This window comes from Oncorhynchus nerka, linkage group LG2 (assembly GCF_034236695.1).
Source record: "Oncorhynchus nerka isolate Pitt River linkage group LG2, Oner_Uvic_2.0, whole genome shotgun sequence".
NCBI lineage: Eukaryota > Metazoa > Chordata > Actinopteri > Salmoniformes > Salmonidae > Oncorhynchus > Oncorhynchus nerka.
The window spans coordinates 17,697,812-17,716,536 of record NC_088397.1 but is presented as its reverse complement, the minus strand read 5'-3'; the positions used below and the strand labels follow the sequence as shown (position 1 = coordinate 17,716,536).

General features: G+C 46.2%; 2 protein-coding genes across 2 annotated transcripts in view; one reads left to right on the top strand and one right to left on the bottom strand.

The window, feature by feature from the left end:
• LOC115119118 (collagen alpha-1(XVIII) chain-like) overlaps window positions 1-18,725 on the bottom strand; it is a 198,784-nt gene that overhangs the window by 110,326 nt on the left and 69,733 nt on the right. The window lies entirely within an intron of this gene.
• Window positions 11,404-14,871, top strand: LOC135572473 (uncharacterized). Its single transcript, XM_065020482.1, has 2 exons — window positions 11,404-11,636; window positions 13,843-14,871. The coding sequence occupies exons 1-2, from the start codon at window positions 11,404-11,406 to the stop codon at window positions 14,732-14,734; spliced, it is 1,125 nt and encodes a 374-aa protein (XP_064876554.1). The 3' UTR covers window positions 14,735-14,871.

Below are 18,725 nucleotides of genomic sequence, written 5' to 3'. Positions count from 1 at the left end.
CTAGCTAGTGGGTCTACATGGTTAAAGAACTGACACTGCCTAGCTAGGAGGTCCAGATGGTTAAAGAACTGACACTGCCTAGCTAGGAGGTCTACATGGTTAAAGAACTGACACTGCCTAGCTAGGTGTCTACATGGTTAAAGAACTGACACTGCCTAGCTAGGGGTCTACATGGTTAAAGAACTGACACTGCCTAGCTGGTGTCACTGGTTAAAGAACTGTCACTGCCTAGCTAGGAGGTCTACATGGTTAAAGAACTGACACTGCCTAGCTAGGAGGTCCAGATGGTTAAAGAACTGACACTGCCTAGCTAGGAGGTCTACATGGTGAAAGAACTGACACTGCCTAGCTAGGGGTCTACATGGTTAAAGAACTGACACTGCCTAGCTAGGTGTCTACACGGTTAAAGAACTGACACTGCCTAACTAGGGGTCTACATGGTTAAAGAACTGACACTGCCTAGCTAGGGGTCTACATGGTTAAAGAACTGACACTGCCTAGCTAGGTGTCTACATGGACACTGCCTAGCTAGGGGGTCTAATGGTCAAAGAACTGACACTGCATAGCTAGTGGGTCTACATTGTTAAAGAACTGACACTGCCTAACTAGGGGTCTACATGGTTATAGAACTGACACTGCCAAGCTAGGAGGACTACATGGTTAAAGAACTGACACTGCCAAGCTAGGAGGTCTACATGGTTAAAGAACTGACACTGCCTAGCTAGGTGTCTACATGGTTAAAGAACTGTCACTGCCTAGCTAGGAGGTCTACATGGTTAAAGAACTGACACTGCCTAGCTAGGAGGTCCAGATGGTTAAAGAACTGACACTGCCTAGCTAGGAGGTCTACATGGTTAAAGAACTGACACTGCCTAGCTAGGGGTCTACATGGTTAAAGAACTGACACTGCCTAGGTGTCTAGGTTAAAGAACTGACACTGCATAGCTCTACATGGTTAAAGAACTGACACTGCCTAGCTAGGGGTCTACATGGTTAAAGAACTGACACTGCCTAGCTAGGGAGTCTACATGGTTAAAGAACTGACACTGCCTAGCTAGGGGGTCTACATGGTTAAAGAACTGACACTGCCTAGCTAGGGGTCTACATGGTTAAAGAACTGACACTGCCTAGCTAGGAGGTCCAGATGGTTAAAGAACTGACACTGCCTAGCTAGGAGGTCTACATGGTTAAAGAACTGACACTGCCTAGCTAGGGGTCTACATGGTTAAAGAACTGACACTGCCTAGCTAGGTGTCTACATGGTTAAAGAACTGACACTGCCTAGCTAGGGGTCTACATGGTTAAAGAACTGACACTGCCTAGCTAGGTGTCTACATGGTTAAAGAACTGTCACTGCCTAGCTAGGAGGTCTACATGGTTAAAGAACTGACACTGCCTAGCTAGGAGGTCCAGATGGTTAAAGAACTGACACTGCCTAGCTAGGAGGTCTACATGGTTAAAGAACTGACACTGCCTAGCTAGGGGGTCTACATGGTTAAAGAACTGACACTGCCTAGCTAGGTGTCTACATGGTTAAAGAACTGACACTGCCTAGCTAGGGGTCTACATGGTTAAAGAACTGACACTGCCTAGCTAGGGGGTCTACATGGTTAAAGAACTGACACTGCCTAGCTAGGGAGTCTACATGGTTAAAGAACTGACACTGCCTAGCTAGGGGTCTACATGTTTAAAGAACTGACACTGCCTAGCTAGTGGGTCTACATGGTTAAAGAACTGACACTGCCTAGCTAGGAGGTCCAGATGGTTAAAGAACTGACACTGCCTAGCTAGGAGGTCTACATGGTTAAAGAACTGACACTGCCTAGCTAGGGGTCTACATGGTTAAAGAACTGACACTGCCTAGCTAGGGGTCTACATGGTTAAAGAACTGACACTGCCTAGCTAGGAGGTCTACATGGTTAAAGAACTGACACTGCCTAGCTAGGTGTCTACATGGTTAAAGAACTGACACTGCCTAGCTAGGGGGTCTACATGGTTAAAGAACTGACACTGCCTAGCTAGGGGGTCTACATGGTTAAAGAACTGACACTGCCTAGCTAGGGGTCTACATGGTTAAAGAACTGACACTGCCTAGCTAGGGGTCTACATGGTTAAAGAACTGACACTGCCTAGCTAGGTGTCTACACGGTTAAAGAACTGACACTGCCTAGCTAGGGGGTCTACATGGTTAAAGAACTGACACTGCCTAGCTAGGAGGTCTACATGGTTAAAGAACTGACACTGCCTAGCTAGGGTCTACATGGTTAAAGAACTGACACTGCCTAGCTAGGGGGTCTACATGGTCAAAGAACTGACACTGCCTAGCTAGGAGGTCTACATGGTTAAAGAACTGACACTGCCTAGCTAGGAGGTCTACATGGTTAAAGAACTGACACTGCCTAGCTAGGAGGTCCAGATGGTTAAAGAACTGACACTGCCTAGCTAGGAGGTCTACATGGTTAAAGAACTGACACTGCCTAGCTAGGGGTCACATGGTTAAAGAACTGACACTGCCTAGCTAGGTGTCTACATGGAGAACTGTCACTACATGGTCTAAAAAGAACTGACACTGCCTAGCTAGGGGTCTACATGGTTAAAGAACTGACACTGCCTAGCTAGGGAGTCTACATGGTTAAAGAACTGACACTGCCTAGCTAGGGGGTCTACATGGTTAAAGAACTGACACTGCCTAGCTAGGTGTCAACATGTCGGTTAAAGAACTGACACTGCCTAACTAGGTCTAATGGTTAACTGACACTGCCAAGCTAGGAGGTCTACATGGTTAAAGAACTGACACTGCCTAGCTAGGAGGTCTACATGGTTAAAGAACTGACACTGCCTAGCTAGGAGGTCCAGATGGTTAAAGAACTGTCACTGCCTAGCTAGGAGGTCTACATGGTTAAAGAACTGACACTGCCTAGCTAGGAGGTCCAGATGGTTAAAGAACTGACACTGCCTAGCTAGGAGGTCTACATGGTTAAAGAACTGACACTGCCTAGCTAGGGGTCTACATGGTTAAAGAACTGACACTGCCTAGCTAGGGGTCTACATGGTTAAAGAACTGACACTGCCTAGCTAGGGGTCTACATGGTTAAAGAACTGACACTGCCTAGCTAGGGGGTCTACATGGTTAAAGAACTGACACTGCCTAGCTAGGGGTCTACATGGTTAAAGAACTGACACTGCCTAGCTAGGGGTCTACATGGTTAAAGAACTGACACTGCCTAGCTAGGGGTCTACATGGTTAAAGAACTGACACTGCCTAGCTAGGAGGTCCAGATGGTTAAAGAACTGACACTGCCTAGCTAGGAGGTCTACATGGTTAAAGAACTGACACTGCCTAGCTAGGGGTCTACATGGTTAAAGAACTGACACTGCCTAGCTAGGGGTCTACATGGTTAAAGAACTGACACTGCCTAGCTAGGAGGTCTACATGGTTAAAGAACTGACACTGCCTAGCTAGGAGGTCTACATGGTTAAAGAACTGACACTGCCTAGCTAGGAGGTCTACATGGTTAAAGAACTGACACTGCCTAGCTAGGAGGTCTACATGGTTAAAGAACTGACACTGCCTAGCTAGGGGGTCTACATGGTTAAAGAACTGACACTGCCTAGCTAGGGGGTCTACATGGTTAAAGAACTGACACTGCCTAGCTAGGGGTCTACATGGTTAAAGAACTGACACTGCCTAGCTAGGAGGTCCAGATGGTTAAAGAACTGACACTGCCTAGCTAGGAGGTCTACATGGTTAAAGAACTGACACTGCCTAGCTAGGGGGTCTACATGGTTAAAGAACTGACACTGCCTAGCTAGGTGTCTACATGGTTAAAGAACTGACACTGCCTAGCTAGGTGGTCTACATGGTTAAAGAACTGACACTGCCTAGCTAGGGGTCTACATGGTTAAAGAACTGACACTGCCTAGCTAGGGGTCTACATGGTTAAAGAACTGACACTGCCTAGCTAGGAGGTCTACATGGTTAAAGAACTGACACTGCCTAGCTAGGGAGGTCTACATGGTTAAAGAACTGACACTGCCTAGCTAGGAGGTCTACATGGTTAAAGAACTGTCACTGCCTAGGTGTCTACATGGTTAAAGAACTGACACTGCCTAGCTAGGGGTCTACATGGTTAAAGAACTGACACTGCCTAGCTAGGAGGTCTACATGGTTAAAGAACTGACACTCCAGCTATGGTTAAAGAACTGACACTGCCTAGCTAGGAGGTCTACATGGTTAAAGAACTGACACTGCCTAGCTAGGGGTCTACATGGTTAAAGAACTGACACTGCCTAGCTAGGTGTCTACATGGTTAAAGAACTGACACTGCCTAGCTAGGAGGTCTAGATGGTTAAAGAACTGAGCCTAGCTAGGGGTCTACATGGTTAAAGAACTGACACTGCCTAGCTAGCTAGGGTCTACATGGTTAAAGAACTGACACTGCCTAGCTAGGGTTAAAGGACACTGCCTAGCTATGGTTAAAAAGAACTGACACTGCCTAGCTAGGAGGTCCAGATGGTTAAAGAACTGACACTGCCTAGCTAGGAGGTCTACATGGTTAAAGAACTGACACTGCCTAGCTAGGGGGTCTACATGGTTAAAGAACTGACACTGCCTAGCTAGGAGGTCTACATGGTTAAAGAACTGACACTGCCTAGCTAGGGGTCTACATGGTTAAAGAACTGACACTGCCTAGCTAGGGGTCTACATGGTTAAAGAACTGACACTGCCTAGCTAGGAGGTCTACATGGTTAAAGAACTGACACTGCCTAGCTAGGGGGTCTACATGGTCAAAGAACTGACACTGCCTAGCAAGGTGTCTAACATGGTTAAAGAACTGACACTGCCTAGCTAGGGGTCTACATGGTTAAAGAACTGACACTGCCTAGCTAGGTGTCTACATGGTTAAAGAACTGACACTGCCTAGCTAGGGGTCTACATGGTTAAAGAACTGACACTGCCTAGCTAGGTGTCCAGATGGTAAAGAACTGACACTGCCTAGCTAGGTGGTCTACATGGTTAAAGAACTGACACTGCCTAGCTAGGTGGTCTAATGGTTAAAGAACTGACACTGCCTAGCTAGGGGTCTACATGGTTAAAGAACTGACACTGCCAAGGTGTCAACATAGTTAAAGAACTGACACTGGTAGCTAAATGGTTAAAGAACTGACACTGCCTAGCTAGGAGGTCTACATGGTTAAAGAACTGACACTGCCTAGCTAGGAGGTCTACATGGTTAAAGAACTGACACTGCCTAGCTAGGGGTCTACAGGTTAAAGAACTGGCCTAAGCTAGGAGGTCTACATGGTTAAAGAACTGACACTGCCTAGCTAGGAGGTCTACATGGTTAAAGAACTGACACTGCCTAGCTAGGAGTGTCTAGGTTAAAGAACTGTGCATAGCTGGTTAAAAAGAACTGACACTGCCTAGCTAGGGGGTCTACATGGTTAAAGAACTGACACTGCCTAGCTAGGAGGTGTCACATGGTTAAAGAACTGACACTGCCTAAAGGTTAAAGAACTGACACTGCCTAGCTAGGTGTCAACACGGTTAAAGAACTGAGCCTAACTAGGGTCTACATGGTTAAAGAACTGACACTGCCAAGCTAGGAGGTCTACATGGTTAAAGAACTGACACTGCCAAGCTAGGAGGTCTACATGGTTAAAGAACTGACACTGCCTAGCTAGGTGTCTAAATGGTTAAAGATCTGTCACTGCCTAACTAGGTGGTCTACATGGTTAAAGAACTGACACTGCCTAACTAGGAGGTCCAGATGGTTAAAGAACTGACACTGCCTAGCTAGGGGTCTACATGGTTAAAGAACTGGCCTAGCTAAAGAACTGACACTGCCTAGCTAGGGGGTCTACATGGTTAAAGAACTGACACTGCCTAGCTAGGGGTCTACATGGTTAAAGAACTGACACTGCCTAGCTAGGGAGGTCTACATGGTTAAAGAACTGACACTGCCTAGCTAGGGGTCTACATGGTTAAAGAACTGACACTGCCTAGCTAGGTGTCTACATGGTTAAAGAACTGACACTGCCTAGCTAGGAGGTCCAGATGGTTAAAGAACTGACACTGCCTAGCTAGGAGGTCTACATGGTTAAAGAACTGACACTGCCTAGCTAGGGGGTCTACATGGTTAAAGAACTGACACTGCCTAGCTAGGTGTCAGGGAGGTCATGGTTAAAGAACTGACACTGCCTAGCTAGGAGGTCTACATGGTTAAAGAACTGACACTGCCTAGCTAGGAGGTCCAGATGGTTAAAGAACTGTCACTGCCTAGCTAGGAGGTCTACATGGTTAAAGAACTGACACTGCCTAGCTAGGAGGTCCAGATGGTTAAAGAACTGACACTGCCTAGCTAGGAGGTCTACATGGTTAAAGAACTGACACTGCCTAGCTAGGGGTCTACATGGTTAAAGAACTGACACTGCCTAGCTAGGGGTCTACATGGTTAAAGAACTGACACTGCCTAGCTAGGGGTCTACATGGTTAAAGAACTGACACTGCCTCTAGGGGTCTAGATGGTTAAAGAACTGACACTGCCTAGCTAGGAGTCTACATGGTTAAAGAACTGTCACTGCCTAGCTAGGGGGTCTACATGGTCAAAGAACTGACACTGCCTAGCAAGGTGGTCAATGGTTAAAGAACTGACACTGCCTAACTAGGGGTCTACATGGTTAAAGAACTGACACTGCCTAGCTAGGAGGTCTACATGGTTAAAGAACTGACACTGCCTAGCTAGGAGGTCCAGATGGTTAAAGAACTGACACTGCCTAGCTAGGAGGTCTACATGGTTAAAGAACTGTCACTGCCTAGCTAGGAGGTCTACATGGTTAAAGAACTGACACTGCCTAGCTAGGAGGTCCAGATGGTTAAAGAACTGTCACTGCCTAGCTAGGAGGTCTACATGGTTAAAGAACTGACACTGCCTAGCTAGGAGGTCTACATGGTTAAAGAACTGACACTGCCTAACTAGGTGTCTACACTTAAAGAACTGACACTGCCTAGCTAGGAGGTCTACATGGTTAAAGAACTGACACTGCCTAGCTAGGGTCTACATGGTTAAAGAACTGACACTGCCTAGCTAGGAGGTCTACATGGTTAAAGAACTGACACTGCCTAGCTAGGGGTCTACATGGTTAAAGAACTGACACTGCCTAGCTAGGGGTCTACATGGTTAAAGAACTGACACTGCCTAGCTAGGAGGTCCAGATGGTTAAAGAACTGTCACTGCCTAGCTAGGAGGTCTACATGGTTAAAGAACTGACACTGCCTAGCTAGGAGGTCTAAATGGTTAAAGAACTGACACTGCCTAGCTAGGTGTCTACATGGTTAAAGAACTGACACTGCCTAGCTAGGAGGTCTACATGGTTAAAGAACTGACACTGCCTAGCTAGGAGGTCTACATGGTTAAAGAACTGACACTGCCTAGCTAGGAGGTCTACATGGTTAAAGAACTGTCACTGCCTAGCTAGGAGGTCCAGATGGTTAAAGAACTGACACTGCCTAGCTAGGAGGTCCAGATGGTTAAAGAACTGACACTGCCTAGCTAGGAAAGAACTGTCTAGCTAGGAGGTCTACATGGATAAAGAACTGACACTGCCTAGCTAGGAGGTCCAGATGGTTAAAGAACTGACACTGCCTAGCTAGGAGGTCTACATGGTTAAAGAACTGGCACTGCCTAGCTAGGAGGTCTACATGGTTAAAGAACTGACACTGCCTAGCTAGGAGGTCTACATGGTTAAAGAACTGTCACTGCCTAGCTAGGAGGTCTACATGGTTAAAGAACTGACACTGCCTAGCTAGGAGGTCCAGATGGTTAAAGAACTGACACTGCCTAGCTAGGAGGTCTACATGGAACTGAACTGCCTAGAGGGGGTCTACATGGTTAAAGAACTGACACTGCCTAGCTAGGTGGTCTAGAACTGACACTGCCTAGCTAGGGGGTCTACATGGTTAAAGAACTGACACTGCCTAGCTAGGAGGTCTACATGGTTAAAGAACTGACACTGCCTAGCTAGGAGGTCTACATGGTTAAAGAACTGACACTGCCTAGCTAGGAGGTCTACATGGTTAAAGAACTGACACTGCCTAGCTAGGGGTCTACATGGTTAAAGAACTGACACTGCCTAGCTAGGAGGTCCAGATGGTTAAAGAACTGTCACTGCCTAGCTAGGAGGTCCAGATGGTTAAAGAACTGTCACTGCCTAGCTAGGAGGTCTACATGCGGAAAGAACTGACACTGCCTAGCTAGGAGGTCTAAATGGTTAAAGAACTGACACTGCCTAGCTAGGAGGTCCAGATGGTTAAAGAACTGACACTGCCTAGCTAGGAGGTCTACATGGTTAAAGAACTGACACTGCCTAGCTAGGGGGTCTACATGGTCAAAGAACTGTCACTGCCTAGCTAGGTGGTCTACATGGTTAAAGAACTGACACTGCCTAGCTAGGAGGTCTACATGGTTAAAGAACTGACACTGCCTAGCTAGGGGTCTACATGGTCAAAGAACTGTCACTGCCTAGCTAGGTGGTCTACATGGTTAAAGAACTGACACTGCCTAGCTAGGGGTCTACATGGAAAAGAACTGACACTGCCTAGCTAGGTCTCTATGGTTAAAGAACTGACACTGCCTAGCTAGGTCTACATGGTCTACATGGTTAAAGAACTGACACTGCCTAGCTAGGTGGTCTACATGGTTAAAGAACTGACACTGCCTAGCTAGGTGGTCTACATGGTTAAAGAACTGTCACTGCCTAGCTAGGTGGTCTACATGGTTAAAGAACTGTCACTGCCTAGCTAGGTGGTCTACATGGTTAAAGAACTGACACTGCCTAGCTAGGGTTCTACATGGTTAAAGAACTGACACTGCCTAGCTAGGGGTCTACATGGGGAAATAACTGACACTGCCTAGCTAGGGGGTCTACATGGTTAAAGAACTGACACTGCCTAGCTAGGGGTCTACATGGTTAAAGAACTGTCACTGCCTAGCTAGGTGGTCTACATGGTTAAAGAACTGACACTGACACTGACAGATCTGAACTATTTGTGTGTAATTGAGGCAAACTAGCCAAGTGAAGTATTAATGAAAGTATTCAGCTTATCACAAAAAGATCTAAGACTAATTTACCTTCCTTAACATGGGAAAACCATGGATTGCCAATATACTATATATTACAGGGTTTTTCCTGGATAAAAAAGGGACTTAGGTGGTGGGCGTGGCAATGGGCCTGGGAAAGAACATTTTAGAGGCCTCTATCTTGCCAGGAGAGAAGACATTTTGCTGTTTTAAGAGTAATTTCCTGCAAATCTACACATTTTGCCATGGAGCTGAGAGAAGAAAATGCTGTTAAAAAGCTAATTTCCTTCAAGCACATGCGCAAGCACACACGCACACATCCTCCAGTCCTTGGCAAACAGTACTAGAGGACTGTAGAGATCTGCCAAATAATTAGTTAAGGTTTATGGAAGGGGATTTACAGTGAGAGCATGCCAGGACCCCACATTACCCTACCACAGCTGTATGGACACACAACACTCTCTAACACCCCAGCCATCCAGAGCCTCACACAGACAGCTCAGCACACCCCAGCCATCCAGAGCCTCACACAGACAGTTCAGCATGCCCCAGCCATCCATAGCCTCACACAGACTGTTCAGCACGCCCCAGCCATCCAGAGCCTCACACAGACAGTTCAGCACGCCCCAGCCATCCATAGCCTCACACAGACAGTTCAGCATGCCCCAGCCATCCATAGCCTCACACAGACTGTTCAGCACGCCCCAGCCATCCAGAGCCTCACACAGACAGTTCAGCACGCCCCAGCTATCCAGAGCCTCACACAAGCTCAACATGCCCCAACCATCCAGAGCCTCACACAGACAGCTCAGCAAGCCCCAGCCATCCAGAGCCTCACACAGACAGCTCAGCACGCCCCAGCCATCCAGAGCCTCACACAGACAGCTCAGCACGCCCCAGCCATCCAGAGCCTCACACAGACAGCTCAGCACGCCCCAGCCATCCAGAGCCTCACACAGACAGCTCAGCACGCCCCAGCCATCCAGAGCCTCACACAGACAGCTCAGCACACCCCAGCCATCCAGAGCCTCACACAGACAGCTCAGCACGCTACTTTGTTCTTTATTTATATTCCACCCTTACTCTAACAGAGAACACATTATCATTTACAACAGCACCTCACAAAATGAGATTGGCAATGGGACAATAAATAGCAGATTAAATTGATTGATTCATAGCACATGAATTGTCCATGTACTTCAGTGGAGGCTACTGAGGGGAGGACGGCTCATAATAATGGCTGGAGTGAAGTGAATGGAATGTTATCCAAAACATGTGTTTGATACCATTCCATTCACTCCATTTCAGCCATTACTATGAGCCGTCCTCCCCTCAGCAGCCTCCACTGATGTACTTGTGGGTTCCAGCTATGAGAAGTGGATTTACTGTAAAGAGCTTACAATAAACACAGCGACCAGTAGAAGGAAGCATCGAAGAGGGAACCATTGCATTTAGGCACCATCATTATGGAGAGGCGTATGGGAATCTGAGTCCAAATAAATTAACGAAAATGCATGAAATGCTGCCATCTACTGTCGCGTGAACTACACAAACTCCACTGAGGCGAGGAAAAAAAGCTAATTAAGAAGGTTCACATTTTGCATTTGCTGTGTCTGGTGTTTGTGTTATTTCACTCATGGGTTCAACTAATAGTAACTTATATCTGTCTAGGACTTTCAGATTTGTGAAGACTGAAGGGATGGGGGCTAGGCAGTAGGGACTGAAATGGAACTGGGCCATGGTCTACTTGCAGAGTGCCCTGGTGGACATGCAAAAGTGATGAAAAGCAAAATAGAGGACCTTCTTCAGGCATTATATTGGCAGTAATGTGACAGAAACCATCTGTGTGACACTGCCCCCCTCGAACACAATGCCCTCCCCCCCGAACACAATGCCCTCCCCCCTCAAACACAATGCCCTCCCTCCCTCAAACACAATGCCTCCTCAAACACAATGCCCTCCCCCTCAAACACAATGCCCTCCCCTCAAACACAATGCCCCCCCCCAACACAAACACAATGCCCTCCCCTCAAACACAATGCCCTCCCCTCAAACACAATGCCCTCCCCCTCAAACACAATGCCCTCCCCTCAAACACAATGCCCTGCCCTCCCCCTCAAACACAATGCCCTCCCCTCAAACACAATGCCCTCCCCTCAACACAATGCCCTCCCCCAAACACAATGCCCTCCCCTCAAACACAATGCCCTCCCCCTCAAACACAATGCCCTCCCCTCAAACACAATGCCCTCCCCCTCAAACACAATGCCCTCCCCCTCAAACACAATGCCCTCCCCAACACAATGCCCTCCCCTCGAACACAATGCAACACAATGCCCTCCCCCCTCGAACACAATGCCCTCCCCCGCCCTCCCCCGAACACAATGCCCTCCCCCTCGAACACAATGCCCTCCCCCCCGAACACAATGCCCTCCCCCGAACACAATGCCCTCCCCTCGAACACAATGCCCTCCCCCCCGAACACAATGCCCTCCCTCCCGAACACAACCGTCTGTGGTTGTGTTTGGAGGAGGGGTTTGCTAGGTTGAACCCACAGTGGGATTTCGAGGTGGGATTTTGTCAGAGAGCGAAGCAGGGAATGTATTCGAGAAGAAGGCGTAAAACTGAAAAACACTGTCTTTTTTCTCAATGCCTGATTCATTAGAGAAGACAGGAGATGAGAGGAGAGGAGGAGAGGAAAGCAACACAATACAATGATTGTTGTGAAGTATCTTAATTGGAGTACAAGGGAACCTTGGTTTCAGGCAACAGCAGAAAGGAATCTGTCGAGATCTGTAAACATATTGTATGATAAAAAACAACCGTCTATAGATATTCCATATTTAGCTTATCCACTGTCATCGACCACAAATATACTGACTTTCCCCAACTCAGTAGAAGAGACACAAGAAAAAAAGTTGAGTAGTCCCAATACTTTGATATTCTGCTCAGGATAATGGGGGAGTACTGTGCCTATAGCTTTTGGCACAAACGACCTGGCTCAAAAACATGGTAGTGGAATCATGACTTCAATAACTGTTAGAACAGTGGTCAGAAGAACACAACAAAAAGCACAGGCCTTAAGATGTTGAAAAAAATGTACGGATCTGATTATGTAAAGTGATCTATAACAGAGCTTTGGTCCGCAATACTTTATGCTAGAGACAAGTTGTAAAATAAAGATGTGACTCTGATGCATATGGAGATGTCATTGTTTTGTTTCTTTGACATTCACAACTTTCTACTGCCAGGGAGACAACAATGTACTCTGCTTGAGAAGTACTCTAATTCTGTCACTATCAATTGAGTTTGAGTTTATTTTATTTCTACAGGGACAGTGCACATTAATCAACGTTTCAGTAAAAGTGCCGGTTTTAGCCAGCCGGCTAATTTTCAACGGCAGTCCCAATTGATTAAGATATTCACTTTCTGTACAATAGAAGATGTTTAAACCCAGACAGCTTTTAGGGAAACACTTGTGACCTTCTCTCATTGGGTTAAGCCACGGAAGAAGAGTAGCCAGCAGTTAAAGCTGACATTTTTCTCCGTCTGAGGTGGAAAGGCAGGCCTAACTTTTTAAAGTACCATGCTCATATTCCTAATGATGTCTCAGATTTAATTATTTGCTAATCGGGACAGTTATGTTGATTTGGCATTGGAGAAATATGATAAGATGAACACATACGCCTATCTCTCTGTCCATTCCTAATCTGTAATTTCAGTAATGTGTGTGGTATTGCGAGCTCACAGAACAGGGCTCCGGGCAGCCGAGCGGAAATGGAGGAAAACTCGCCTCCCTGCGGACCTGATATCCTTTCACTCCCTCCTCTCTACATTTTCCTCTTCTCTCTCTGCTGCTAAAGCCACTTTCTACCACTCTAAATTCCAAGCATCTGCCTAACCCTAGGAAGCTCTTTGCAACCTTCTCCTCCCTCCTGAATCCTCCTCCCCCTCCCCCTCCCTCCTCCCTCTCTGCAGATGACTTCGTCAACCATTTTGAAAAGAAGGTCGACGACATCCGATCCTCGTTTGCTAAGTCAAACGACACCGCTGGTTCTGCTCACACTGCCCTACCCTGTGCTCTGACCTCTTTCTCCCTCTCTCTCCAGATGAAATCTCGCGTCTTGTGATGGCCGGCCGCCCAACAACCTGCCCGCTTGACCCTATCCCCTCCTCTCTTCTCCAGACCATTTCCGGAGACCTTCTCCCTTACCTCACCTCGCTCATCAACTCATCCCTGACCGCTGGCTACGTCCCTTCCGTCTTCAAGAGAGCGAGAGTTGCACCCTTCTGAAAAAACCTACACTCGATCCCTCCGATGTCAACAACTACAGACCAGTATCCCTTCTTTCTTTTCTCTCCAAAACTCTTGAACGTGCCGTCCTTGGCCAGCTCTTCCGCTATCTCTCTCAGAATGACCTTCTTGATCCAAATCAGTCAGGTTTCAAGACTAGTCATTCAACTGAGACTGCTCTTCTCTGTATCACGGAGGCGCTCCGCACTGCTAAAGCTAACTCTCTCTCCTCTGCTCTCATCCTTCTAGACCTATCGGCTGCCTTCGATACTGTGAACCATCAGATCCTCCTCTCCACCCTCTCCGAGTTGGGCATCTCCGGCGCGGCCCACGCTTGGATTGCGTCCTACCTGACAGGTCGCTCCTACCAGGTGGCGTGGCGAGAATCCGTCTCCACACCACGTGCTCTCACCACTGGTGTCCCCAGGGCTCTGTTCTAGGCCCTCTCCTATTCTCGCTATACACCAAGTCACTTGGCTCTGTCATAACCTCACATGGTCTCTCCTATCATTGCTATGCAGACGACACACAATTAATCTTCTCCTTTCCCCCTTCTGATGACCCGGTGGCGAATCGCATCTCTGCATGTCTGGCAGACATATCAGTGTGGATGACGGATCACCACCTCAAGCTGAACCTCGGCAAGACGGAGCTGCTCTTCCTCCCGGGGAAGGACTGCCCGTTCCATGATCTCGCCATCACGGTTGACAACTCCATTGTGTCCTCCTCCCAGAGCGCTAAGAACCTTGGCGTGATCCTGGACAACACCCTGTCGTTCTCAACTAACATCAAGGCGGTGGCCCGTTCCTGTAGGTTCATGCTCTACAACATCCGCAGAGTACGACCCTGCCTCACACAGGAAGCGGCGCAGGTCCTAATCCAGGCACTCGTCATCTCCCGTCTGGATTACTGCAACTCGCTGTTGGCTGGGCTCCCTGCCTGTGCCATTAAACCCCTACAACTCATCCAGAACGCCGCAGCTCGTCTGGTGTTCAACCTTCCCAAGTTCTCTCACGTCACCCCGCTCCTCCGCTCTCTCCACTGGCTTCCAGTTGAAGCTCGCATCCGCTACAAGACCATGGTGCTTGCCTACGGAGCTGTGAGGGGAACGGCACCTCAGTACCTCCAGGCTCTGATCAGGCCCTACACCCAAACAAGGGCACTGCGTTCATCCACCTCTGGCCTGCTCGCTTCCCTACCACTGAGGAAGTACAGTTCCCGCTCAGCCCAGTCAAAACTGTTCGCTGCTCTGGCCCCCCAATGGTGGAACAAACTCCCTCACGACGCCAGGACAGCGGAGTCAATCACCACCTTCCGGAGACACCTGAAACCCCACCTCTTTAAGGAATACCTAGGATAGGATAAAGTAATCCCTCTCACCCCCCCCCCTTAAAAGATTTAGATGCACTACTGTTCCACTGGATGTCATAAGGTGAATGCACCAATTTGTAAGTCGCTCTGGATAAGAGCGTCTGCTAAATGACTTAAATGTAAATGTAAATGTGGTATTAAAAAAAATTCTGCAAATATGTCAAATGACATAGAATTGCATGAAATGTTTATAAAAGGGATTTTTTTATCAGACCTGCAAATACTGTGATAGATTCATGCAATGCTTTTACTATAAAGGAGAACTTTACTCTACTCTAAACTTTACTCTACTCAGTCCATGGTGGTCTGTGAACCCACAACCGTCTGTGCCCTATAAACAAATCCTGCGTTGCCTTATATGCCTAATGCTTACAGGACAAAGAACAGTTTCTAGAACGGGATATCTAAGGCTCTGGTGTGTCCAAGAAGTGACGGTAAACAGTAGGCATGTTCTCTGCTATCCACTTGATGTTTTCATTATTATTTGGGGTATAGGGGAGGGGTCACTTGTTTTTGTTTTTTAGGTCAAATATATTTTACTGAAGAGAAGGCATTTCTATTCATTTCCATTTCAGAGAAGTCAGATTTAAATAACATTCACTCCCTAAGCAGGGAAGAAGGATATTGGGTGTTGGTTGCACCATTACAAGCTTTCAGGTCTCCTTTCTGCTGTCTGTAATTTCCCACTCTTTTAATTAGTCTACAATCAGGTTGTTTCAAGGAAAGACTGGGAAAATTGTGTTAGTTTAAGACTAAAACACTGTTTCTTGTCTATAATTAGGAGTGCATTTTGTAAACACACACAGCCAAAGAGCAAGCGGAGCTTAATAAATGACTACCTACAGTATCTAGGACGAGAGAATGTTGAATGGTGTAACTTTATAATACCAGGGCCACACCTGTAGCTGACAACAACATGAAGTACAGCAGGCCACGTGAATAGGAGATAAAACTATTATTCTCTCTGAGGGACGCTGCGATTCTTATATTTCCGTTGACCTACTGAAATATGAAATATGAGACCAAAACAAAGCATCTAAGGCCTCTTTTATACATACGTATTGAGTTAAACTTCATAATACCTCTCTCCTCCATTGCCTATAGGCCAGTGTTTCCCAACTCCAGTCCTCCAGTACCCCCAACAACATACATTTTTGTTGTAGCCCCCAGACAAGCAGACCTGATTCATCTCATTGAGGGCCTGATGATTAGTTGACTAGTTGAATCAGGGGTGCTTGTCTGGGGCTACAACACAAATGTGTACTGTTAGTGGTACTGGAGGGCTGTAGATGGGAAACCCTGCTATAGGCTACTGTTCATCTGGCAGACACTGCTGTCTTTAGTGTGAGACTCTAGGGGGATGTGACATCAAAGTCAAGTGGAAAGACCAAGACCCACGGGCCATAGAGCTGCAGCTCAATACTGCGATCACATTCCTCCGGAGATTGGCCTTTTCCCTTGCAGCATGTGTCACAACACATCAATTCACACTAAGTTCCCAGTAACAGACTTCTAGCCTGGTCTCAGCTCTGTTTGTTCTGTCTTGCCAACAACGACCATTGGTGTTGGCAAATGGCAAGAAAGCACAAACAGATCTGGGACCAGGTTAAAGAAACGACCGTAGGATTTTCAAGACAGCGCAAACAGATCTTGGACCAGGGTAAAGACTTCAGGATCAGGGAGAGAAATGATGAGATGACAGAGACAGACAGAGAGGTGACAGGTGGGCCAGGCATACTGTGATGCTGGTCACAGGGGTCAGACACATTTTGGAATAACTGTACTCTGACACAGCTAACATGACACAGTTGACTCACTGGGCGTTTCACCACAGATGTTTAATCAGTGATGGTTTGAGGTGGATTGGACTGGATGACGAGAAGCTTACAAGCAAACAAGGGGCCAAAAGGTTCCAAACCAACCCTGTAGTTTTGATCTAAGAAAAGATCTTGGTTCAATACATCGTATATACCATTCAGGGGAGAACGACTGCTCCCTCTCATTAAAGCCACGGAAGTTCAAGGCCGACCGCGGTACTGCAGACATTGTTAGCAGAAAACAGGATAACCAATTATAGTGAATGGAAAAATGGCGATCTTTGTGGTCAATCTTTGTGTAAATAAAAACTTGTTTTGAAGACAACCATGTTAGGGTAGTAGTGGTTAACTATCCCCCTGGGGTAACTGCCCCCCCCCCCCCCCCCAAGATTCACACAAAGACCACAAGATGTCACCAAATTATTTTCCCAACACTTTCCTTGGTTGTCACCATCCTTGCTGAAGAAAAAATGTCCTCTGTGTCATCACAACTTTTGGAGATAATTCAACAAAAAGTTGATCAAATTTCAAAATGCTTTTAAATATATAAATAGGAAAGCCTTAAAATAAATAATCCACTTGTTTAGAGAGAAAATCGTTGATAATGTTTTAGTAAAGTAGTAATATCGTACTGGGGGTGGAGTTGCCCCCAACACACTACAACATATTACTACTTCACTAAAACATTGTGCCGGAGGTGGGCTCATGAGTTGTGCTCCAATTTTACTGGAGATAGCTTTGTTTGTGACCTACAGGTACAAATTAGAATCATGCAATAGCAGAGTATTAGAGAGCTGCCACATCACTGTTACACTGAGTTAATTAGTTGTTATTAAATGTTATATTCCAATGTTATTTAATGTTATTATTTATATTACATTCCAATGAATTTTTTATGAATTAAAATCAACTATTGAAAACTTTTTGCTCCTGAATGCAATTTATTTTAAAGACTGCTGGGATTAAAATCATGCATTATACAAATCATATTTAGTGCAGTTGTACATAATGGATTGTTTGGAAAAGGAACAACAAAGAAAATGAATGTGCAGGTGAGTTAAAAAGAGGGACTTTACATCAAATCTCCTCATAGTGCAGATATTAATGGTGACATGTGCAACACCATTTCCCCCCATATTTTATTTAAATCATTAAAATAAGACAACTAGACATAGCTTTGAAGTATTACTTACCAAATCATTTCTAAAATAAAACAGATTAAATTGATTTTAACACACCTGTGTGAAACCCTATGCCATAACCGGCCACTTAAAAAAAACGCCCCTTTTCTAAAAACAACATTTCATGAAATAACTAAAAGTGTAAACTGTAGCCAATTATTTCCCTTTATAGTTTATTCACCTAAGCATGACCTTCATCCACATACCATTTTTTTTCTCAAACGTTGCTTTTTTGTGTTAGCAATTAGACATTGTTCTTGGGGGCTAGCTACCCCCTAGTACCCTAATAATAGTTGCTTCTAATGCACCAGGTGGATGTCATAGAAACAATTATTTAAAAATCGCACACAGAAGAAGTTATAGGGATAATTTAGTTGCTAATGGCAGCCTGCCGTACCCCAGTCGGCCTTCACATTGAGTTACTCAATGAGAGGGGGCAGCACTGAGCTAGCCTGCAACACCACTTCCTAGAGTAGCTCAAACTGCACGATATGCCTACATGAGAAGCCATTTTAACTGACTTAATTTAGCTTTAATTCACTATTGAGTCTTCACATAGGAATTAATGGTGTCACGTGATCAATGGCTTTGTCCATTCATACATAGTCATGGGTACCATCACAATTAATCTGACATTCTGTTTTTAAACTGCATATAAACAGTATTACATTGTTTTAAACTAATCTGCAGTTTCTCACCCCAAAAAAATTCCACTCCAATGACTAATCCCTAGGGAGTAAATCTAAGCCCCATCCTCTACCCTTTAGGCTCATGGCGACAAATAGCCGTGTGAATCTAGCACTTGTATTTTAAATGGACAATGGCCCCACAGTCGGCTAGGATCCAGTTAGTTGTTCAGGTTGGAGTTAAATTGGGCACCATGCCATCTGGCCACCATGTGGGAAGTGAATGAGAGCGTCCTCTTCCATTCCCCATTCCACCAGGCCTGATGAGACGTAGAGTACCCACAACACAATAGATC